The sequence below is a fragment of the Lissotriton helveticus genome, chromosome 7 (genome assembly GCF_964261635.1).
Source record: "Lissotriton helveticus chromosome 7, aLisHel1.1, whole genome shotgun sequence".
Lineage (NCBI taxonomy): Eukaryota > Metazoa > Chordata > Amphibia > Caudata > Salamandridae > Lissotriton > Lissotriton helveticus.
In genome coordinates this window covers 1,918,775,457-1,918,800,261 of record NC_136068.1, presented here as the reverse complement: position 1 = coordinate 1,918,800,261, position 24,805 = coordinate 1,918,775,457, and the positions used below count along the sequence as shown (strand labels likewise).

The 24,805-nt window shown below is 48.6% G+C and overlaps 1 protein-coding gene across 1 annotated transcript in view; it reads left to right on the top strand.

Moving 5' to 3' along the window:
• The window catches only part of LOC144769970 (C-type lectin domain family 10 member A-like), a 118,449-nt gene that overhangs the window by 86,857 nt on the left and 6,787 nt on the right, over positions 1-24,805 (top strand). The window contains exons 5-6 of the mRNA XM_078654165.1: positions 5,461-5,615; positions 14,215-14,315. Of these exons, the coding sequence (XP_078510291.1) occupies positions 5,461-5,615; positions 14,215-14,315 (256 nt within the window). The remainder of the gene's footprint in view (positions 1-5,460; positions 5,616-14,214; positions 14,316-24,805) is intronic.

The following is a 24,805-nucleotide window of genomic DNA, read 5'->3' as shown; positions in this document are numbered from 1 at the left end:
ATGCTCTGGTCATCGGGGGCAGTACCCTATCTGGGGATCCAGATTGCTCCTACCTTGCCGGCTATGGTCTTGGCAAATTATCGAGCCCTGAGTGCCAAGATTAAGGAGGAGCTGGGCCGGTGGAACAGGGGCACCTTTTCCTGGCTCGGCAGGATAGCTGCTGTCAAAATGACGGTCTTGCCTCAGGTATTGTACCTGTTTCGGGCCCTGCCACTCCAACCGCCGGTGGGATGGATCTCGCAACTACAGGCAGACGTTTCTCGGTTTGTCTGGCAGGGTAAGAAGCCTAGAATGCGCAGAGCTCTCTCGCTGCTGGCTCCGGAGGCTGGAGGATTGGGTATCCCCGATTTTCGCAAGTACTTTCAAGCTACGCAGTTGCGTTATCTGGTGGAATGGAGTAGGTGGGAGTCTGATAAGCACTGGCTCTTTCAAGATCAGGCAGTAGCAGGGAGACCCCTGCAGGAGATCCCTTTCCTACGTCGCCCTCATCGGCCCAAGAACCTCTATGCCTCCTTTGTCACGAGGGTACCCCTGCGAGTGTGGGATGCTACCTGCGTTCTGCGCAGCCTCACCACGTTTCCGTCGCCACTTACCCCGCTGGCAGACAACCCGGACTTTACTCCGGGGATGGAGAGGGGAGCGTTTGCCGGATGGCGACGGGCGGGGTGTAGAGCCTTATGTCATCTTTATGGCCCGGAGGGGGTTGTCCCTTTTCCCCAGCTCCGTCAGGAGTTCTCACTCCCAGAGACGGAGCGACTTCATTACATGCAGGCTCGCCATTGGGCCCTCCAGCCGCAAGTAAGAGAGACGGCCGATCGGCCTTTTCTCCCCTATGAGCGCTGGCTCATGACGCGGACTTCGGACTCCAAACTGATTACAGATTTATACAAGCTGCTGCAACCACCGACGACACACCTCTATCACCCTGGGAGGGAGCGCTGGGAAAGGGAGTTGGGGAGGACACTGAGCCCTAAGGAATGTGAACACATATCTTATAGAGCGAGGCACTCAGCTTACCACATGGGGATCACGGATACGTTGACTAAAGTCTCTACCTATTGGTACTATACACCTGTACGAGTGCGTGAGTTTGATCGTAGTAAAGATGACACATGTTGGCGGGGATGTGGGCACAGGGGTACACTCACACATATACTATGGGACTGCCCGCTTCTAGAACCCTACTGGAAAGAAGTGTTGGATGAAATTGATTCTCATTTCGAAATTGAACTGCCGCGCTTCCCTGCCTATACCCTGTTGGGGCTCCCGAATGGTCTAATGTATCCTCTTCGATCTCGCAGGGGAAGGCAGATAGCGATAGCTCTAGGCTCCGCTGTCCAGAACATCTTGATTCACTGGCACACTGATACGGTACCGTCTATCACTGGCTGGCTCCACAGGTTGTGGCATGTGTTGGGTATGGAGAAGCTTTCCCTCACTGTGGCGGGGGATGTAGACCAGTTTAGGGAGCTTTGGCAACCATTTCATTCCTTATTGCTTACTGAGTTCAGAGAACTTACTTGCCCCAAATATCTCCGCCTCCTGCGGCTTCCGACCCCGGTGGAGTCAGCCCCGTGATCTCCCGTTGGACTTCTCCTCCTTGGTATTGTGACTCTGATGTGTATCGTGGTTAGGGACTGTGCACTGGACGTGGGGTGGGAATGGGGGGTGGGTGGTGGGACGTTGGGGGGGAATGTTGGGTGGGGGGGTTACACGGGAAATGTCATAACATGTTGAGGCGACAAGCGACCTTTGCTACTAAGCGGGCGTGACCCATGGAATGACAACTGTTGGTAGCTCTCTTGGACACTAGCTTTTCCGCCCTGCTATACTCTCTTGAGATGTTTGTTGGTCTTTACATGTTGTGCTGAATAAAATACTTTAAACCTAAAACACTATTCTGAAATGAAAAAGGCCAACTGTGATTAACTAACGGCTAAGTCCAATGCTATTTATGGCCTTCGAAAAACAACATCTGCTGCCTTAAGGCAGGAAAGGCTGAAACCTGAAACAGTGCTGAAACCTGAGCACGCTTTCAGTTTTACTGAAAACAGACATTTCAAGTTTTAAAAATGCGCGTGCAAAAAGACGCATTTAAATCTAGCCAGAAAAAATTTACTTTAGCTGAGGTGTTTGCCTTTAACATATACTATAATGCATGCAAGTAGAAACGCTACAAATTCGTTTTGCTACAAAAGACACAATTATTCTTGAGGCCCTTCATATTCCTAGTGAATGTGAATTTTAACTTATCTATTTTAAGCATTTAACAGTTTGCACATATGCGTTTTTGCTTAGTCTGTAAATTAAATAGCAACATATAGCGATTTTAGCATGTGACATAGTAAATTGCTGGAGTGTCATTTAATTTCTACTTAATATTAATTAATCTGACATTTTACTTAACATCAAGAAACCCACAAACACCTTGAGCTCATTGCAAACATAAAGAGAAAGGATTCAAACAGGACACACAATACAGTGCTGTAGCTATTGTTTTCATAAATTGCCATCGCAATTCACATACTGAAGTTACACAAATGAAAAAAACACATAGACATTGAAACCCACATTGAACCCACAAATCGACACTCAGGACGAAAATAAAGCCATTTGTAAATACTAGGTAAGTCATATTTACAAGAAACACGTCTCAATAGGGTTCCAAAAGACTGCAAAAAACACAGCCCAACAGACTGCTGTATGTGCACGAAGCCACAATACACTTAATTCACTAGCTTTGGCTGGCAGAACATCAAAAATCGTTCTGCATATATCTCATTCATAAAACTGCGTAGAACAAAGGATCCTTGTTTTGTATTATGTCATATTTTAATTCCCTGGGGATACAAAATCACCAAGGAAGAAATATGTTTTTAAATCTAAACCTATTTAGATATCCCCTTTAGGGGAAGCCGGCTAATCCAAACGTATACAAAGTTGGCCAACACAAAGCTCAAAATTTGCTAAGATCAGGCATCTTATAGCTCACTAATCTAGCTTCAAACTTCAAGGGGCTATCTCTATCGATACACTCGTAAATATACAAGACCCTCGGTTTTCGAAAATTGCAATCTTCAAATAAAACTAAGGACCAAACAAACTAAGAACCAAACTAAGGACCAAAGGACTGGGAGCGACCCACTTATACTTAACTCTTACTTTTACTAATCAAAAGGTTATCCAAATTCTAACTGTCAAGTTCTACATGACCTAATGGTCTTTTTAAGAATACTCACGCAAAAAGGTTATCAGTCAGGAGTGACATCATGTGGAGGATCAAAAATCAGGAAGATCAGAAATATACTGGGCCGCAGAATCAAAGAATCTCCAGAATCCTCGTGCACAGAGTACCTTCTTAGTAGAATCTTGCTCTGTCCTCCTCAGTTTATTTCAGTCTCCTGGCACGATCACTCCCACAGAAAGTCACTTCTCTGATGATTCCCACGTTAGGGCGCCAACTGAAGAACTCGGTAATTTCGCTCTCAGGGAATACTTACTAATATAACAAGAACTTGGCACAGACTCTGAAAATATGAAAAGACATCTTTATTAAACACAATTAAGTGAGGCTACGTCACCCAACTACCTTAGCAATTGAATGAGGCAGTCTGCTGAATGGTCTCAGCACAGACCTTTTATACGGATGTATGATGGTACCACGCGTACTTTTACAACGCCTACCGTTACAACGCTACTTTTACCACGCAAGTCGTTACCACGACTTGCGTGGAGGGGCGCTGGATAGTAAATTTTTTAATTTACTATTCCAACTCCAGTCCCCGTGGACTCTAGGGAAGGAGTTGGATAGTAAATTAAACTATTTACTATCCTGGAGTGCCCCCCAGCGCAAGTCGTGATAACGACTTGCGTGGTAAAAGTAGCGTGGTAACAGTACCGCGTTGTAAAAAATGCGTGCTAACTGCTGTATACCCTTTTATACCATTTATTATGCCCTAGGCACACATTTTCTCTTTGAAGTACATTATTGTTGGTCACTCCCAGGACGTGCACACAAAGCACTGTATGACGACAAACCCACTTTTCAGTTTGTCCAGCCCAAAATTAATCCTCAAACAAACCCATAATAAACATTCTTCTTTAGACAAGCTGGACAAGACCCATAATGAAAAGGCCCGCAGCCCACATCATAAATAGACCATAAAGAAGGAACAGAAACAGATAGGAGCAAGATAAAGGGGTGTGTGCGTGTACAATAAACATTGCAATGTCCTGCTCTTTGGTCTCTATCTGACCAGCTGCCTAACAAGGAACTGGCTCAACGAGGTCAGCCTCGGGCAAGGGAGTCAGCTTTCGCCAGGTCATGCAGGAGTCAGCACAAACCCATGCTAAGGTTATGTCCTTAAATACTTGTTCTGCCACAGTGAGGGCCTACTGTAAGGGCAATCCACAAAATGACTGCCGGTCACAAAATGGAACCTGAGGGCTCAGGACGAAAACTCTGATTTCAGGGTGATTCTGTCATTTGAATATGACAAATGCTTGTGCATAGTGTACTAGCCATTCTCGGTCTGCTGATATCAAAATCGTCATGATACGACGATGTTTATGACACAGGTCCAAAATTTTCAGTACCACATTGTATCGTGGGATCCTGAGACAAGCCCAGCTCCTGCATGGAGTGTGGTAAGTGTGGGAGTGATGTGATTGTATCATGGGCTCCTGAGACCAGCCTAGCTCCTGCATGGAGTGTGGTAAGTGTGGGAGTGATGTGATTGTATCGTGGGTTCCTGAGACAAGCCCAGCTCCTGCATCGAGGGTGATAAGTGTGGGAGTGATGGGATTGTATCGTGGGTTCCTGAGACAAGCCCAGCTCCTGCATTGAGTGTGGTAAGTGTGGGAGTGATGGGATTGTATCGTGGGCTCCTGAGACAAGCCCAGCTCCTGCACTGAGTGTGGTAAGTGTGGGAGTGATGGGATTGTATCGTGGGCTCCTGAGACAAGCCCAGCTACTGCATTGAGTGTGGTAAGTGTGGGAGTGATGGGATTGTATCGTGGGCTCCTGAGACAAGCCCAGCTCCTGCATTGAGTGTGGTAAGTGTGGGAGTGATGTGATTGCATCTGTCGGTTCCTGAGACAAGCCCAGCTCCTGCACTGAGGTGACCTTCATGGCCCAGGTGGGTATTGGAGCCCCAGCCAGTGATAGTTGTGTTTCTAAAGTGCAATCTGCAAATGAAGAGTGCCTCAACCACCTCTGTGAAGTTGCTTTCCGGGATGGATGGCTTGAGTGTTTTGATCATTGTTATGTTGTGTGTTGTTGTTTTGTTTAATATGAGCTCTCATTTTGAGGTTCCGGGGTAGTGTTATTCTTAATCATTTAGGGTAGTTAATGGTTTTCGGGGTACAGTTGAGTGCATCCTGATGGGAAACCCACTCATGGAGATCACCTTCAAAATGGCACAAAAATTTGTGATTAATCCGCTTGTGTTCTTTTTGCAGAACAAACAAAATGCCAACTCTGCCCTCAGAACTGGGTCTACATTGAGGAGAAGTGTTATTACTTCTCTCAAGAGGAAGCTCCTTGGGATCAAAGCAGAAGGCACTGCACTTTAAGAAGGTCTGAACTGGCGGTGATTGAGACAGAGGGTGAAAAGGTAAGTGATGGAGTAATAGTACCAGATGAATACTCAGTGAATATGGGCAGACTGAGTAGGTAGGCATTAGAAAGGGAAATGTCCACGATATGTGCGAGAAGCTTGACGTTACCCAGTGAATGTAGGTGGCATATCCTCAGTCTCTTTATGAATATAGGCAATGATGGGCCAGATAGGTGAAGATAAGTGTTAAAGGAAGGGCAGAGTTCTACAATTCTGTCTGAACGCTTTTTTGTACACTTTTTCACAGTTCACAAGACAGGTGTAATAATACGCTAGGGATGCCATGGCCAATGCAGGCACAGGTTTCCAGCATACACTTGACTTGTCAGGTGTCTTTTTAAGTCTGTCTATGTGCCCTGTACGTACAGGACTGCGCATGGTGTGTAGTTCCACACAGTTGGATTGGCAGTCGAGTGTGCGGAGTGCATGTTTTTTCTCCACAGGAAACCCATGTTCCCCCTGGTGAAAGCCCTTTACCTTCACCACCATCAAATCAGAGGTAAACTGTTCTAATTACCATCCCAGAAGGGTATAAACCCAGTCCGCTGCTGACGTAAATCTCAGATCATTTCCAAGGTGAAAAAGGGGAGTATTTCAGTTTTTGAATGTCCACAAATGTACAAGCTTGTAGGCTTTCACAAACTCACAAGGCTGACCACGACTTGTATCACGCATTCGTTGCCTCTTGGATGGAATTTACTACTTCTAATTTCTCTGCACTCAGAGCAGAGAAATGTGCTGTAGTAAAACCTTACTCCTGCAAGGAATCCTTGTGTGAATTCCTTGTAGGTATAAGTGGAAGGTCCAACGTTTGACGAAGATCCACTTTGAAAAGGAATTCAATAATAGCCTGGTGTCTAACCACAGTTTGCAACAAATATTACAATGTTTGTTCAGTTCTGCTACCAGAAGGAAGGTATTGCCACACGTTGGCATACCCCTGCACCACCTTCATTCTGATGGTGCTACCATCCTTGGAGTCCTATTCGCCCATCTAACAATAGAAACGCCTTCTTATGCCACTGCGAGATGACTCACAGATTTGTGGGAAATCAGCACAAAAAGCCACGCCATCATAGCCGCTGTTGAGAATGGCCCTAATGTGTTGAGCCATTGCACCACAGTACTTCAACGTTCAGCCCCATTTTACTGCCTTGTGGAGGTTTTCATGCACTTCCCCTTCCTGTTGCCTTAGGACATAAAACCTTTTGTTTCCGGTACGACCTGGTACCTGAGTGGTTGACTTGCCTCTGTGAATCACTCAGTGTTTCCAACCAGTATCCTGAAGTCATTGTTAGATGAAGGATGGGTCCCTACATCTTTTTTGTGTAACATCGGGAGTAAAAGCCCTCAACCCCCACGGTCGGCCTAGTAACTGCTGTTTGCCCATGGCCCTCTGAAAGGGGCTCGGACAATTGGCGGCAACCAGTAAGCCATTTCCCAATTATGAGCTGCAGGTGCAGGTGCTGTGCATTGGCCTATATGCAATTTACTGCAGTCACATAATAAGTGTAGTTTTTACACACAAGGGGCCTAATTCACAAAGGTAAACTCACACTTTTGTGTAAATTTACTATTCTTTGCTCACAAAATGGATTTACAAGTAGTGTACACATATAAAAAAAAAACAGGTGTGTGGCCTAGTCCTGTGGTACTAGCACCAAAGCAAGAGTCTACTGAAGTGCGGTTCTGTGTGGACTATCGAGCCCTCATTGAGGTAGCCTAAAACGCTGCTCATCCAATCCAAAGAGCGGATGAGTTTGTGGATCGGTAAGGTGCTTAAAGATATTTGAGCACCTTTTGACCAGTCGCTACTTTCAGATCACCTTAATATCAAATGCCAAGGAGAAGACAGCATTTCCTACACCAGAGGTATTGTATAAGTTTAAGGTAATGGCCTTTGGGTTAAAGAATACTCCTGCCACTTTTCAGCGTCTGGTGAACCATGTTCTTGCAGGGCTGGGAGAGTTGTGTGTGGTTTACATGGACAATATTGTGGTGTTTAGTAATTCATGAGGTATGAAGTAAGAAGGTGCACTGCCTAAAGCTAGTAATGAAGTAAAAACAAATGTTTATGCAACAGTTTTTAGGTTTGGGTGCTCACAAGGTGGCGTGTCCGTCTTTCACGTCAGAGATAATGAATCAGAAATGTTCTTCCAGTGGTTGGAAGAATCCCTTGATATAGGCACACCTTTGGTTCAAAATAAAGGTCTCCAAAAGTTATATCCAAAATTATTTACACCATTCAGATATTCAGCTTGTTCAACCGGTTTTAATTTGATATTTGAATTAAATTTCATTCAGTTTCAAATTATATCATCATTCCACAAATGTAAGTTTATGCATGAATGCTCCAATGCATTTCGGGCCAAATGCCCTTCTTCCGGGAGCTCATCTAAAAACAAAGGATACAGTATTTTAGCACGTGTTATGTGCCTTCATCTATCATTCACAACATGATGCAGTTCCATAATCAGTGTTTCACCGTGTGGTTTAGTGCATTGGTGTGCCCGACTATGCCAAGTGATATGTACGGTCAATGAAAGTCTTTCACTTACATGTCTTCAAAACATACAGCTTCTAAGGGCTGTAAATAAAGCATACACAGCATGGGAAACATTAACGAAAAAAATGTATGAAAAAAATATACGAAAAAAAATACATGAACTCAAGTGTGGTTGTCTACGAGACATATAGCAGTGGTAAGTCTCAGCTGGGGAGGTGTCACTGGCCCCAAGAGAGTGGCAGTGTCATCAAACTTGCCTGTAGATTGCCTACTGGGGAATGATTTAGAGATCTCAGCCTGGGCTGAGGTAGAACAAGAAACCCATTCTAAAATGGTAAATCTTCCTGAACAGGTTAGGAGGGCTGTGCCAGTCTCAGCCCAATCTCAAGTAGATTCCCTCCCTGAAAAGGTTAGCAGGGCTGTGATGGTAACAACCCATACCCAAACTGAGTCCCTTCCTGAAAAGGTTGGTGGGGTTGTGATGGCCACAGCCCAAACTCAGACTGATAATAGTGTTGTGAAGCCTGAAACTATGGATCACTCCACTCAAACAGAGAGCATTGAGGAGGAAGAGAAATCTCCCTCCCACCAGACTTTAGGAAAGGATCAGCCTCCTCAGGGAACTGATCTTACCCCTTGTGAAGAAACTGCCCCAGAGGTAGTCAGGCCTAGCCTGGCAGAACCCCTGATGTCAGTGGACCCTTCCAAGGTGGGACCCAGTCTGGAGCAGGTAACCTGCCCCTCTCTACCCTGCCTCAGTCAGCCCAGGGCTGTAGAGGTCAGGGAGGCCAGTGGTGGACCCCAAAGGGCCCCCTGTCCAAAAGAACTCCCCAATCAGCAGATTAAGGGCACTGAAGCTAGTAGTCCTAGCCAAGTGAAAATAAAACAAACTCCTGAGGGATCCCCCTTAAAATTAGTTAGGGACCTCCCACAGATGGACACTGTTGGGCACAGCCAAACCTGGGACCTAAGGGCCCCAAACCTGACCTGTCCCTCCAGTAAGCCAAACAGAGGGACCCAGCCTCCAGCTTTAGGTGGCCAGAGGTTGACCCTGAGAGCATACAGCAACTCAGTCCTGGAAAGAAAGGCATGCATGGTGGGTAGTGATTGGAGGAAGCTGAGCCCAAAATTAGTGGAGCCTCACTTCAGTACTCCATATCAGCACCAGCCTTTTACTTTGCCAAAACACACCACAGGTAGAGATTCCCTATGGTGGAGACCCTCAGATACCCTTAGGGTGAGGGATTGCTTAGTGGACCATGAGATAGGGGGTAACCATGCCAGTGCATGCACCTCCTCATATGGCCACACAGGCAATATAGGCTTACCTGGTCAAGGATAGCCTTATCTCCTTTCGTTGGGGGGGGGGGGGGGGGGGTTATGTAGGAAGGTGGATACCTGACTATGGTTACCCCAACTTTTTTCCTGGTGTTTTGCTGGTTTTTGACTTAGTTGGCCTGGGATCCTGCTAATCAGGACCCCAGGCTTCCTGCTCTCTCTGTTAAAATGGACTCCATGTACCTTAGGTACATATCTAATTGGATACTGAGTCACCTTATCAGTCCCTGTACAGTGTACCTTAGGTATCCTGGGCATAAGTGTACCCAGGGCCTACCAGGGGCTGAAGCATGTATTATGCCACCCCTGGCTGGCCATCCAAAACTGACACAACTGGCTGCAAGACAGCTGGGGCAAGGTGGTGTAAACACCCTTTGCTGTAGATATAGTATACCTATATCTAACCCTAAAATGGACACATATAGTCCTATCAGTCACTCCTATGGAAGGCCTTATCAATCCTGAAGGCAGAGTGCTTGGAATTATGTGAGATGGTGCTCTGGCATGAGCTGAGCCCGTTTGCAGCTTGAGGAACCAAGTCCTAATAGCTGTTCCATGATAACGCTATACCATATACTCTTAAGTGCATTATAATCCTCGCGGTTAAATGCTAACTCTGGTATAACATTATCAAAACATGTCGAGTAAGGTGTCATACGAATTGGAATACTACCCCCTCGCCAATTCTGGCGACGGGGGTAGCATTCCACCCTTCTAGAGGGACACGACATGTATGTAACTGTAAACCCCGGTTAAAGTTAACTCAAGCCTCAGCATCACAAAATGGATGCTGCCACCACAGACACCAGTCTGACCTCCTGCTGCTGGGAGTCCTTCCAGCGAGGGAGGCTCAGGCAAAGGGTTTCCTGCCTTGGGAGGTGCTAGCACCACCCCAGACAGGATTTTGTGTATTAGGTAGGCCAAGACTGAAAGGAATGAGACATGCCTGGGGCACACAAGGTGCCCTGTGCATACACCGGTTCCAACCAGTTGCTGGGCACTCCAGCCCCAGCTCTGGCGGGAAACTGGACAAAGGATAGGGGGTGTAACCACCCCCCTTCCTGGTCCCACCCAGAGGAGGGACCTAGTCGTAGTGCAGCCCCCTTTAGGAGAATAAAGGTAGGAGCTGGTCCCATTCCCAGTTAGATTAATCTTGACAACTTCCACGAAGAAACTCTTGACCTTCGACCGCCTGAACATCAGAAGACTGAAGAATCTCCCCTATGGTCAGGGAGTGACCATCCTGCTTCACAGGCACCATCAAGCTCCTGTGCGGTTTGCTGCAAAGTCCTTCCATCCAGGAATCTGACGACCCAGCTCGACCAGACCCGGACCTCCAGACCTCTCTGACCTCTACCCACATCCACAGCACAGCTGGGACCCGTGGGTGCGACGAGCAACGTGGAGACGGCCATCTTGAAGAAACCTGCACAGCGCTTCCAGCACGACCCTCGAGTGACCCTCGAGTAAGTGCATGGGGGACTGAGAAGCCCCATACCGACGCAGCACCTGCATCAAAGACCAGCCCCCCAGCCTCCACGAGATCTGCGTGGGGCCCTTTTGCCTGGTTGCTGCTTTTCCTGTTGTCTGGTCACTTGCCGGCTGGCTTGTGACCTCTGAGACAACGACCCGAAGATTTCAACACTGCTAGTCTGGTCTCCCAGACTGGCCCTTGCTTCCTCGTGAAAGAGAAGCACCCCGGACCCTCCTGGTCCGCACCAGACGCCATCTTTGTTCCACCGCGTGGCTTGCATTAGCCAAGGCCTGTTGACCAGATCGACGATCCAACACCGCCATCAGCAGCAGACTACGTGGGACAGCTCGTGCCTCCAGCCTGGTTGTAAAGAACAGCTCCTGGTCCGCGCAGCTACAGAGAGAAGCAACCCTTCCTTCACCTGAATGCGGCGACAGCATCTGGTTCCCTCCTGGTTCCAGCACCGTCACTGGCTAGTGACCAAGACTCTGTCCCCTTCCCTTTCAGGACTTCTCCTTCCTAGTTCCATCCTTGGAACCACCGGACTCCTCCATCTGGCTGCCTGCCAGCAACTCCTTGTTTCAGGCATCACCGGGATCAACGCAGCAAACCCGACACCACTTCAGCCCTATGCACCCGCAGCCTGTGGGTTAGGTAACTAAAGCTTCTAGGTGCTGAAGTCAGTGTCCACTATCCTAGTGTCCAGGTCCACTGTTTTCCCTCCATCCAGCCGGGTTCGTCCGGAATCCGTAACTTTGTAAACTGTAGCATCCATAGACGTTGGTACGCATCCCGCGTGAGAGTTTCCACTCTGCACGTGAGTCCCGTGGGCCTCCTGCTCCGTACTTACCTAGTTCGTAGCGTAGTCCCAGCTATCCTCCAGCCTCTGGATCTCCTTACAGTACTTTTCTTCCTCGCATTCCATTGTTCTTAGTATATGGTTTGTCGTGCCCCTAAGGCACACGTGTAAATATTGTGCGAACTCGTATTTCTTTCCTAGTATTGTCATGTGCTTAGCCCTCTGATCTCATGAAGAGTTCAGAGGTGTTGTTATTAATAAATATATTGTTTATTTTCATAACAACCTGTGTGGTGTCCTTTCATTTGGTATTCAAGGGGTTATATTGTGGTAAAACAGCTGGCTTCACATGCCAAAAGAGTTTAGCCTAAGACTGCTTTGTCCATGCTACCATTAGGATAGCTGGTCTATAAAGGTTGACTTACAACCAATCACCATAAGGGTTGTTTGGACTGATACCAGGTGGTCACTAGAACTAGTGAACATCATATATCAGGCCAACTTCTCACACTGTCTACCAGTATGGATGACATGTGACTCACCTTGTAGTCCTCTGTATTATTTAACATTTCCTATACACTGATTTACACACCTATGATTGATTGTCTCTGTGTAATGTGTGTGTAATGTAAAGTGCTCTGGCACTATACACTGATATAGGTGGTGCTATATATTTAATTAAATACATCTGAGAGAGTGTTTATGGAGACTTGAGGGGGAACTGTTAAAGGGTGGTAGAGAGGGAGTCTGTAGGGGGCACCAACAAACATTGTCGCACCGGTCACCACCAGCGCTAAAGCCGGCCCTGACCCCATATGCCGGGGGGCAGGCTGTAAATCAGAATTGTTGTTGTACCAATCCAATGGTTGTTTGTGCTGATCTAAGACGGTGACCTGGCATGCCAGCGCGGGCTACCGCTAAGGTAACTACTGTAGCACCAATCAGGCTTTTGCTAGCGTGCAGATCAAAATCAGCAACCCCGTATACCAGAAGGGGATGCTGTGAGAACTACTGCTGCTGTGTTGATCGGATAGGTGCCCATCTGCTGCCAAAAGTAAGCAACACCATGTGTCAAGGAGGGAGTATCTATGGAGAGCAAGGGCTGTTGCCCTGGTTGAACCGTCTGCCAAGAGAGAGGGACACCATCTGGACCATCTTGGGAGCATGACTAACCATGGATGTTGACCCATGTGCCTGGAGGCTTGACTGAGGCATCGGAAGTTGATCGACCACCCCTATCAACCAGCGGCATCAGAGAAACGTATTGTTTCATCCAGGGAGCACCGCAGATGACCAGCTGCTCTGCCGCCTTCAACGAGACTGCCACTCAATGCCTTCACTGGCTCGTATCCATTGCGATGCAAGAGTGTTAAACACTCCCAGAGACTTCCATTCAGAAACACCACCAGAAGCGGGTAAGACTGATCACCAAAGGGGCGAAAGGCCCTGGGGGAACTTGCTCTGCATCATTGAGCTGCAGCACTGGAACACTTTGACTTTTATAAAGCCGTGGTGGCACTTCTAGTCTCGGACTCGTAATGGGACCTAACCTGAATGTTGCCTATCGTCAATGGGGAATAACCATGACAGGGAACTGGAACTTGGAACTGTCCCCCACGCAGCTCCCTACCCCAAGAAACCTTGGACTGCTTGACCTCTGCTACCACTGAGTGTCAAGTGCTGAAGTGGTACTTGGCCGAGGAGCTCAGGACCCAACTCAACCCCAATGGTTGGGCCCAGTAATACCTGCTTGACCCATGGCCCTCTAAAAGGGGTTCTGACAGCACAGAATTTATATTGCAGTAGGACTTGGTTGGGGTAGCTGATAAATGCACTATAATTAACAGTTGTAACTGCAGCTAATGGGGATAGATGGACCAAATGCTAGTAACATCGAGGCAGGAGGAGGGCAAGTGGCTATATCTATTAATCTGTCACTACTGGCCTGATGGGTAACCTTTGTGTGTCTACATTTGCCCTTTTATGGGTATTATAGAAGCTGTTGCGGCCTCCGCTGTAGGAGATCGGAGAATAATCATGAGTGAAGGTCTCGTAGGTGTCTTTATTCTGTATCTATGATGTTTGTTCAGCACCGTTGACCATGATCTCTTCCTACAACAGGTGCTTGTTTCCTTTAAGAAGGATGCAGCACTCCAGTGGATTAGAAGGTCCACATTAATGTGGTCCCTTGTCAGATTGATTCGACTCCCCTGAGGATATCTGAATATTGCCCGAGATATACTTTAGAAGAGATGTGCAAAACTGCTTAAAATGTAAGAGTGTCAGTGGTCCAGGATCCATGGGAACAGACACAGGGACCCATTTGACTATATTCATGTGTAAGAACAAAGAAACTCAGGCTTGCATTTACACTCAATCTTTCTTTCTCACTCACTCACTCTCACACACACAAGTAAAAACTGTCTGATTTCTACAAAAACACTCTGTGATTGAATGTTATTTATGAATTTCTTTTTAGGAATTCTTGGGTAAGAAGCTGGACTCAGCTACTTTCTGGATTGGTCTGAGAAAAGAAAATGGTACCTGGAAATGGGTGACTAGAAACAACTTTACAGATAAGTAGGTACCAGCTTTCTAAACGTCATTCCTTTACGGCATGTTATGTACATTCCTGCTGGTATGACATGCGCAGTGGTAGTGAGTGCTAATTAATGTATCTATCTAAGCAGCACTACTGGTCCATAAACCCCCCAATACCCTTTAGCAAAGAGAAATCATAAATTAAATAGTTATTGTTTTTTATGAAATTGCAGAGAGGGTTATTATAAATCACTGGCTGTAATACCTTAGGGCCTAGCCACAACCTGCATTTAACCCCCTCCATGCTGGTGACGAACCCCAGCCGTCACGCTCTGCGGCACTCGTGTGCTGATGATGGCTGGGGTTCGTCACGGCCCCGCCCTGTTCTTTTGTTTACCGCACAGCGGCGGAAACGGCCCAGCATGGAAGGGGTTAATAGTACATTTAGTAGTATAACAATAGTACCACCAAAGTATGACAAAATGCTATTCACAGCCTGTGAATGTGAGCCTCTACCTCCACCTCACCTGTCGTTTCTGTGGGGAGATCCTTAGGTATGTAAAGTTTTCTATTACTTACTACTAAACCGGAGGGGTATAGGGATGGATAGAGAGGGGTTAGGGAGGGACATGCAACCAACACCAAAAAAGTAAACCCATTGCTATTCACAAACTGCAATTCTAAAGTTACCACAGACACAAAGGGCCCCAAAACAGTAGTAAATTACCCCTGTGCAGAGCTGAGGCAAGTCCAACACCACACATGGCCAATCACTGGTACTGCAACACCCTCCCATAGAAAATGACAGCAGGGACTTGAAATAAAATCCATGAGGGCCATAGTGGGAAGACTGTTCCACGAATGGTACTCGTTACTCTTGAAATCCGTAGTCCGACATGATAAAGGTCTGTGATCTCGAGGCACGATTAAAGCAATTCTGTCCACAAAGAACATGGGAAATCCAATTCACATGTCAGTCTTAGATAAATAAATGTCAAGGAGACAAGTGACATTATGTGCCCAAACATCTGCACTCCCTTTAAAAGTGTTGATCACTGGGTGTGAGAGATATGGCCTCAATGAAACAGGATGCCACTTACCTTTAGGGGGATGAGAGTTACTGAAATGGGACTAATTGTGTGTACCCCAATTAATACAAAACCTAGAAATCTCACTGTACAGATCGACTACAATATACAAATTAACCTGGACATTTTGTTTAAAGAAGGTCGTCTGTGAGATGTGCGGCGATAAAAGATTAAAAATCCTGTGCTGAGATACCAGCACCCACCCATTTTTGCCTGTACACGCTGTCTAGTGGCTTGGTGCAATGACAACAGGGGATGTGGGGGTGGAAGGATTAAGCAATGTCATTGATTACAGAAGAAGCAGTAGGTACCGTGTAGTAGATGAGTTTCTGGTAGATCAGGTATTCACCCTAGCCTGAGTGGAAGGCAGCAGGTTAACCCATGACATCCAGTCAAACACCTTTTCTGCATTGAGAGTCACCACAACAGTCTCAACATCACCTACTCACCCACTTTTGACAATAAAGTGCATTTTTAGGCCATTACTTGTTGATCTATTCATAATAAAGCCTACCTAAACACGTTGTACACGCCTTAGCATGAGAGGTGAAATCCTGGTAAGGACACATTTTGGAACTTTTTACAGTAGGCTGTAATCATCAAATACTACCAACCTTGCCTCAGATTTTCATTAGGTTTGGCAAGGACAATAATTCTAGTCTCCCTCATGACAGCGGGGAGGAGACGTGAGTCTAATTCCCCGGCCAAACAACTGTAGTAACCTAAGGACACCTGAAAACCTTCTACGCCCTCTGTGGAAGGTGATTCTCAGGAGGCTAACTCTCTGATCACCTCCGATGTCTTGTCAACTGGCACATGCCTGTTCGGATTGGCATCATCCTTTGGACACCCTTTATCACCTTCAGTCTGAATAATCATATTTCTGCTTTAGTGCAGATTTTTATTCTGCTCTTGTATCCTTCAGTGAACCTCCATGACATGATGTGCAACCTCAATAACACCCACCTCGCCTGTCCCTCTGTGTGTCTCTGAGTTATTGCATGATTTCCAAAGAAGACAACCTCTCTGCCAGCTGCTATGTGAAGCTTATTTTTAGAGTTTTAATGTCACCCAATATGCATTTGTTCTTGGAGTCCACATAACAGGGTCTGGGATGTTGTAGCTGTTCTTCAATCTTACCTAGATCCCTCCAGCAAGACTTCAGTACACCGCCCTGTACTGATAAATGAACACCCTCAGTGCTCGATGTGGATCAGATTAAGTGCTGGTCCCAAGGCTTTGCTCAGAAGCCTGCAGCAGGTGCTATAGAATGTCGGGGGGGGGGGGGGTGAAGGGGGGGCTGAACTCCAAAGCTACTTAGTCTTCTCATGCCTCTTTCATCCTCCACCAGACTCTCCCTGTCTCTGTATCTCACTCTTTCAGGTTCTTTTTTATCCCCAATTTCATCCTTGGTCACTTTTTTCCATTCCCCCAACACCCATGTTCTTCTATCACTCACTGTGGGTCAAAATCTTATGAGGAAACATAAGTGCCCCGTGCCCCACCTACAACCACCACCAATTCAGCATTGGACACCAGGAACACAGATCAGAAAGGTTTTCTAGAACACTGATGAGAAGCATGCCAGTGGTAGAATTCATCAGCTAGAGAAGATAAAAAGACTATTGGCAAACAACTCCAGTTTAAACCTCCTGTTAGTGGCCCAGTGAATGGTGATGATGAAAAGTACAAGTAGGAAACACTTTTTACGAGTTCCTTCATCACATACCCCTGGATATCTGAGCAACAATGGCCTAATGGTAACAACGGCAGCTACCCAAAGCTAAGCATCCAGGGGAGAGGGCCCCAATCAATCTTTTCAGCACACTGGTCAATTGTCAACGAACTTGATAACCTGGTAATGGGGCATCAGTCAAAACAATCCACTGTAGGCTTCAGGGTTTTACCTTCACAATCACTTCAACTTTACCTACATCAGGGTGAGCTATGTCTGCCTCTATAAAGATGACGTGATATTGCAACAATCTCCTCCTCTGACATCCAGCATTGCTGGGAGCACATATCACACAACTCTTCAAAGTAAACACAACACATGGATGGGTAATCAAGGATGAAGTGTTAAGTGAGTGTGGCCAGGTCTGGAGCTCAAAGAAATCTGCATTGAATAATCAATGGCAGCTACTTAAATTCGATGTTGCTGGGAATGTTTCAAGTAGCTTTGCAAGCCACCTTCTTCCAAAGTGTGGCCATATGCTGTGCAGAGTCAAGAGGCAGTGAACAGGCCCAGGAGAACAGTCATGGCCATTTCAATTCTATGTGTGACCAAGAGCGATAGATTGTAGACGTTATGTGTACAAGCTCCAGCCCAGCCTCAAAACTCTCTGGGTCTTTCTGACCACCCGAAGAGCTAAACTTACCAGTGCATTTTCTCTAAAATTCCGATCAATCAAATATTTGGAATGGGCCCATGACTTTCTACAGTAAAGGAGTAAAGTCCTACCTTTTTAAAAATACATTTCCTGAGTGAGGATTTCTGGACCAAAAACAATAGTGGAGAAGACTAGGATCCAGGTGTATTCAGTGAGGGGTGATCTTTGAGGCGGGAGAGGGTTGTACTAGTGCTAAGATGATCTTGCAGAGTGTTGGCTTCAATCAATCATGTACTTGAATCACCCTGCGGGGGGAGAAAGGGGGGGGGGAACCCAGGCGGTAGGGGACTGATGGCCTCTAGTCAAAGGGCCAGGTCTTGAGTCCTTTCTTGAAGTCGGAGAGGGTGGGTGCAGTTCGCAGGTAGAGGGAGAAGTCATTCCAGGACTTGGCGTAGAGAAAGTACAAGGAACTACCTCCACAGCATCTTCGACTAATTGGTGGGACGTCTGCGACAGCCAGTGGCATAACGAAACTAAATGGAGGGCCCCCCCATTCTCCGTGTCATTCTAGAGCTCTCTGGCCAGCGACCCGCCATACTGCAGGGGTTGTGGGCTATTGTTACGCCACTGTCACCAATACAGCCATTATAAGTAACACTGGATGGTGGAGTCAAAGGTTGGACTTAGTCTGCCCGCAGGCTGTCATAGGTGGTGGTCCATTTATTAGAGGGTCCCTGCCATCAGTACGCCGGGGAAGTTTGCCCAATTTTAGGTGGGTTTCCTGATGCAGACTTCTGTCATGATATACAACATCGGACCCACTCATCGTTCAGTTTTGACAAAAGTGCATCCACTGCTACTTCTCGCTTCCGTTTTAAAACATTAGACAATGCGACAATGCAGTATTTCAAAAGCAGATGTAACTACAAAGAACACATTTTGATAATACATTTTTATTAGGAGACAATAGCCATCTTAAGAGGCATTGCATAGCTTCATACTCACTGTGACCCCAATTCAATCACAGTCTCTCTCTCTCTGTCAGTCAGTATCTCTCTTTCAGTCAGTCTCTCTCTCTCTCTCTCTGTCTCTCTCACAGTCAGTCTCTCTCTCTCTTAGTCTCTCTCTGTCAGTCCATCGCTCTCTGTCATTCAGTCGCTCTTAGTCAGTCAGTCTCTCTCAGTCAGTCAGTCAGTCTCTCTCTCTCTGTCAGTCGGCCTCTCTCTCTCTGTCAGTCAGTCTCTCTCTCTCTCAGTCAGTCAGTCTATCTCTATCATTCAGTCTCTCTCAGTCAGTCAGTCAGTCTGTCAGTCAGTCAGTCTCTCTCTGTCAGTCGGCCTCTCTCTCTCTGTCAGTCAGTCTCGCTCTCTCTCAGTCAGTCTATCTCTCTCTGTCATTCAGTCTCTCTCAGTCCGTCAGACAGTCAGTCTCTCTCTGTCAGTCAGTCGGTCGCCCTCTCTCTGTCAGTCTCTCTCTGTCAGTCCCTCTCTCTGTCAGTCTCTCTCTCTGTCAGTCTCTCTACCAGTCTCTCTATCTCTCTCTTTCTGTCAGTCTCTCTCAGTCAGTCTCTCCCTTTCTGTCAGTCAGTCTCTCAGTCTCTCTGTTAGTTTCTCTCCGTCAGTCTCTCTGAGTCAGTCTCTCTCTTTCAGTCAGCCAGTCTCTCTCTATCAGTCGGTCTCTCTCTCTCTCTCTCTCTCTCTCTCTGTCAGTCTCTCAGTCAGTCAGTCTTTCTCTCTGTCAGAGTCTGTCTCTCTCTCTCTGTCGGTCTCTCTCTGTCAGTCAGACTCTCTCTTAGTCAGTCTCTCTCTCAGTCAGTCAGTCTCTCTCTCTTAGTCAGTCAGTCTCTCTCTGTCAGTCAGTCGGTCGCCCTCTCTCTGTCAGTCTCTCTCTGTCAGTCCCTCTCTCTGTCAGTCTTTCTCTCTGTCAGTCCCTCTCTCTGTCAGTCTCTCTCTCTCTGTCAGTCTCTCTCTCTCTCTGTCAGTCTCTCTCTCTGTCAGTCGCTCTCTCTCTCTGTCAGTCTCTCTCAGTCAGTCCCTCTCCCTGTCAGTCCCTCTCTCTGTCAGTCTCTCTGTCAGGCTCTCTCTCTCAGTCAGTCAGTCTTCCAGACAGTCTCTCTCTCCCTCTGTAAGTCTCTCTCAGTCAGTCATTCTCTCTCTCTCTCGCAGTCATTGTCTCTCTCTCGCAGTTAGACTCTCTCTCTGTCAGTCAGTCTCTCTCTGTGAGTCTCTCTCTCTTTGTGAGTCTTTCTCTCTCAGTCAGTCTCTCTCTGTCAGTCAGTCTCTCTCTGTGAGTCTCTCTCTCTGTGAGTCTTTCTCTGTCAGTCGGTCTCTCTCTCTCTCTGTCGGTCAGTCTCTCGTTCTCTGTCAGTCTCTCAGCCTCTCTCTCTCTCTCTTAGTCTCTCTCTGTCAGCCAGTCTCTCTCTCTCCCAGTCAGTCAGTCTCTCTCAGTCAGTCATTCTCTCTCTACATCAGTCAGTCATCTCTCTCTCTGTCAGTCTGTCTCTGTCAGTCAGCCTTTCTGTCAGTCAGTCTCTCTCTCTCTACCAGTCTCTCTCGCAGTCAATCAGTCTATCTCTCTGTCAGTCAGTATCTCTCTACCTCAACCAGTCTCTGTCAGTCAGTCTCTCTCTCTGTCAGCCAGTCTCACCCTCAATCAGTATCTCTCTCTCTGTCAGTCAGTCAGTCACTCTCTCAGAAAGCCAGTCTCTCTCTCTCAGTCAGTTTCTCAGTCAGGCAGTCTTTCGGTCAGTCAGTATTCAGTCTCTGAGTCAGTCAGTCAGTCTCTACTCTCTCTTCACTCTCTCCATTCTCTCTCTCAACTCTGTCCACTATATCTCTACTGTCTCTCTCTCCACTGTCTCTCTCTCTCCACTTTCTCTCTCTCCACTCTCTCACTATCTCTCCCTCCACTGTCTCCCTCTACTCTCCCGCTACTCTCTCTCCACTCTCTCTCTCCACCCTCTCTCCCTTCTCTCTCTCTCTACTCTCTCTTCACTGTCTCTCTCCATTCTCACTCTCTCTCCACCCTCTCTCCCTTCTCTCTCCCTCTCTCCCTTCTCTCTCCCTCTCTCCCTTCTCTCTCTCTACTCTCTCGCCACTGTCTCTACTCTCTCTCCACTCTCTCTCTCCACTCTCTCCACTCTCTCTCTAATCTCTCGCCACTCTCTCTCTCTCTCTACTCTCTCTCCAATCTCTCCACTCTTTCTCCAATCTCTCCACTCTCTCTCCAATCTCTCCACTCTCTCTCTCCACTCTCTCTCCACGCTCTCCACTCTCTCTCCACTCTCACTCTCTCTCTACTCTCTCTCTCCACTGTCTCTCTCCACTGTCTCTCCCCGACCTCTCTCCCTTCTCTCTCTACTCTCTCGCCACTGTCTCTCTCCACTGTCTCTCTCCATTCTGTCTCTACTCTCTCTCCACTCTCCCTCTCTCTCTCCCTCCACTCTCTCTCTACTCTCTCGCCACTCTCTCTTCACTCTCTCTCTCTCCCTCCACTCTCTCTCCACGCTCGCTCTCTTCACTGTCGATCTCAACTCTCTACTCTCTCTCCACTCTCTCTCCACTCTCACTCTACTCTTTCACCACTGTCTCTCCACGCTCTCTCCACTCTCTCTCTTCAGTGTCGATCTCAACTCTCTCTCTACTCTCACCACTCTCTCTCTCTCTCTCTCCACTGTCTCTCTCCCTCTCTCCTCTCTTTCTCTCTCTCTCCACTGTCTCTCTCTCCACTCTCTCTCCCTACTCTCCCTCACAAAGTAGTGTGCGTTCCATAGGCATCCGCAGAAATGTTTCCGGGGGGGGCGGGGCACATTTTTAACTTCATCACCATCCCCCTTGCACCCTTCTCCCCTCTGCCTTGCACCCTCTTGCCCTCCCTCTTGTACCCTTCTCCCCCTCCCCCTTGTACCCTACTGCCTTGCACCATTTTTTACCTTGCACCTCCCCTTTGCCTTGCACCCCCCCTCTGCCTTGCACCCTTCTCCTCTCTGCCTTGCACCCTTCTCCCCTCTGCCTTGCACCCTTCTCCCCTCTGCCTTGCACCCTTCCCCACTCTGCCTTGCACCCTTCTCCCCTCTGCCTTGCACCCTTCTCCCCTCTGCCTTGCACCCTTCTCCCCTCTGACTTGCGCCCTTCTCCTCTCAGCCTTGTGCCCTTCTCCTCTCTGCCTTGCACCCTTCTCCCCTCTGCCTGGCACCCTTCTTTTCTCTCCCTTGCACCCTTCTCCCCTCTGCCTTGCACCCTTCTCTACCGTGCACCCTTTTCCCCCTCTGCCTTGCACCCTTCTCTACCTTGCACCCTTCACCCCTCTGCCTTTGCACCCTTCTCCCCTCTGACTTGCACCCTTCTCCTCTCTGCCTTGCACCCTTCTCTTCTCTGTCTTGCACCCTTCTCCTCTCTGCCTTGCACCCTTCTCTTCCTTACCTTGCACCCTTCTCTCCTCTCTGAATTGCACCCTTCTCCCCTCTGCCTTGCACCCTTCTCTTCTCTGCCTTGCACCCTTCTCTTCTCTGTCTTGCACCCTTCTCCTCTCTGCCTTGCACCCTTCTCTTCTCTACCTTGTACCCTTCTCTCCTCTCTGCCTTGCACCCTTCTCCCCTCTGCCTTTGCACCCTTCTGCCTTGCACCCTTCTCCCTTCCGCCTTGTACCCTTCTCCCCTCCCCCTTGTTCCCTTCTCCCCTCTGCCTTGCACCCTTCTCTTCTCTGCCTTGCACCCTTCTCCTCTCTGCCTTGCACCCTTCTCTTCTCTACCTTGTACCCTTCTCTCCTCTCTGAATTGCACCCTTCTCTTCTCTACCTTGTACCCTTCTCTGCTCTCTGCCTTGCACCCTTCTCCCCTCTGCCTTTGCACCCTTCTCCCCTCTGCCTTGCACCCTTCTCCTCTCTGCCTTGCACCCTTCTCCCCTCTGCCTTTGCACCCTTCTCCCCTCTGCCTTGCACCCTTCTCCCCTCTGCCTTGCACCCTTCTCTTCTCTGCCTTGCACCCTTCTCTTCTCTGCCTTGCACCTTTCTCTTCTCTGTCTTGCACCCTTCTCCTCTCTGCCTTGCACCCTTCTCTTCTCTACCTTGTACCCTTCTCTCCTCTCTGCCTTGCACCCTTCTCCCCTCTGCCTTGCACCCTTCTCTTTTCTGCCTTGCACCCTTCTCTTCTCTGTCTTGCACCCTTCTCCTCTCTGCCTTGCACCCTTCTCTTCTCTACCTTGTACCCTTCTCTGCTCTCTGCCTTGCACCCTTCTCCCCTCTGCCTTTGCACCCTTCTCCCCTCTGCCTTGCACCCTTCTCCTCTCTGCCTTGCACCTTCTCTTCTCTGCCTTGCACCCTTCTCTTCTCTATCGTGTACCCTTCTCTCCTCTGTCTTGCACCCTTCTCCCCTCTGCCTTTGCACCCTTCTGCCTTGCACCCTTCTCTTCGCTGCCTTGCACCCTTCTCTTCTCTACCTTGTACCCTTCTCTCCTCTCTGCCTTGCACCCTTCTCTTCTCTGTCTTGCACCCTTCTCCTCTCTGCCTTGCACCCTTCTCTTCTCTACCTTGTACCCTTCTCTCCTCTCTACCTTGCACCCTTCTTCCCTCTGCCTTGCACCCTTCTCCTCTCTACCTTGCACCCTTCTCCTCTCTACCTTGCACCCTTCTCCCCTCTGCCTTGCACCCTTCTCGGTTCCCCCTTGCCCACCCCCTGCGGATGCCCATGGTGAGTTCTAACAAGAGTGCTTACCTGAGGGCACCATTTTGCTGCCTCATCCCTTCTCATATGAGCTTTGTCCTGGAGAATGCTTTCTCTGGGGGCCCCCACTCACACCCTTGTCAGGGTCGTGAGCAGTGCTCTGTGCTGCCTCCTGCTCTCTCTCTGGGGCCCCATCCTTGTCCCCGTCTCTTCTCTTCTCTTGTGGGGTGGGCTTTGCTTATGGAGAGGAGATAGTGGGGGGCCGGGCTCTCTGCTGCCTCACAGGAGCAGTGGAGACTGCTGTCTCTGGGGCCCCCACCCCCCATCCTTGTTCCGGGCCCTGGCTCTGACTGAAGAGAAACGATGTATGTTGATACTTTGTTTCTCTTCAGTCATATGGAGGGGGAGAGGGGCTCAGAGCAGGCTGCAGACAGCACCTGCTTTAGAAGCTGCTTCTCCGGCAGGTTGGTGAAAAGCCAGGTGGTGGTTGGGTCTGATGTTGTGAAGTGCTTTGTATGTGAAGGTTATTACTTTGAACTTGAATCTCTTCTGCACGGGGAGCCAGTGGAGGCTTCTGAGGTGAGGGGTGACGCTGGTCCATTTGGGAAGGTATAACAGTTTGCGAAGGTATAAAAATGAGTCTGGCTGCGGTGTTTTGTGCGGCTTAAGGTGCCTCGACATGGATTGTGTGTCTCCCTGTAAGGGCGGGCTGAATTGCTGAAGGACTCTGCTTTACCTACCACGCAGCTTCATCTTCTGTGACCCGGACCCACGCCTCGCGGCACCCGCTCCGCAGGCGCCACTCGTCTCCTTGGATCCCCCTGTGACAGTGCACAAAGGACTCGAGCCACAAACCACCAAGGCTCGTCGCGGGACTGCGAGGACCAGCGGGCAGTGTGCCAACCTGCCACAGCTGGTCCTCTTCCTGACGCCTCCTCCCTGTGCCTTCAAAATCGGGGGCTGGACTTTGGCTCCGTGTGTGTCTCCCTGTAAGGGCGGGCTGAATTGCTGACGGACTCTGTTTTACCTGCCACGCAGCTTCATCTTCTGTGACCCGGACCCACGCCTCGCGGCACCCGCTCCGCGTGCGCCACTCGTCTCCTTGGATCCCCCTGTGACAGTGCACAAAGGACTCGAGCCACAAACCACCAAGGCTCGTCGCGGGACTGCGAGGACCAGCGGGCAGTGCGCCAACCTGCCACAGCTGGTCCTCTTCCAGACGCCTCCTCCCTGTGCCTTCAAATCGGGGGCTGGACTTTGGCTCCGTGTGTGTCTCCCTGTAAGGGCGGGCTGAATTGCTGACGGACTCAGTTTTACCTGCCACGCAGCTTCATCTTCTGTGACCCGGACCCACGCCTCGCGGCACCCGCTCCGCGGGCGCCACTCGTCTCCTTGGATCCCCCTGTGACAGTGCACAAAGGACTCGCGCCACAAACCACCAAGGCTCATCGC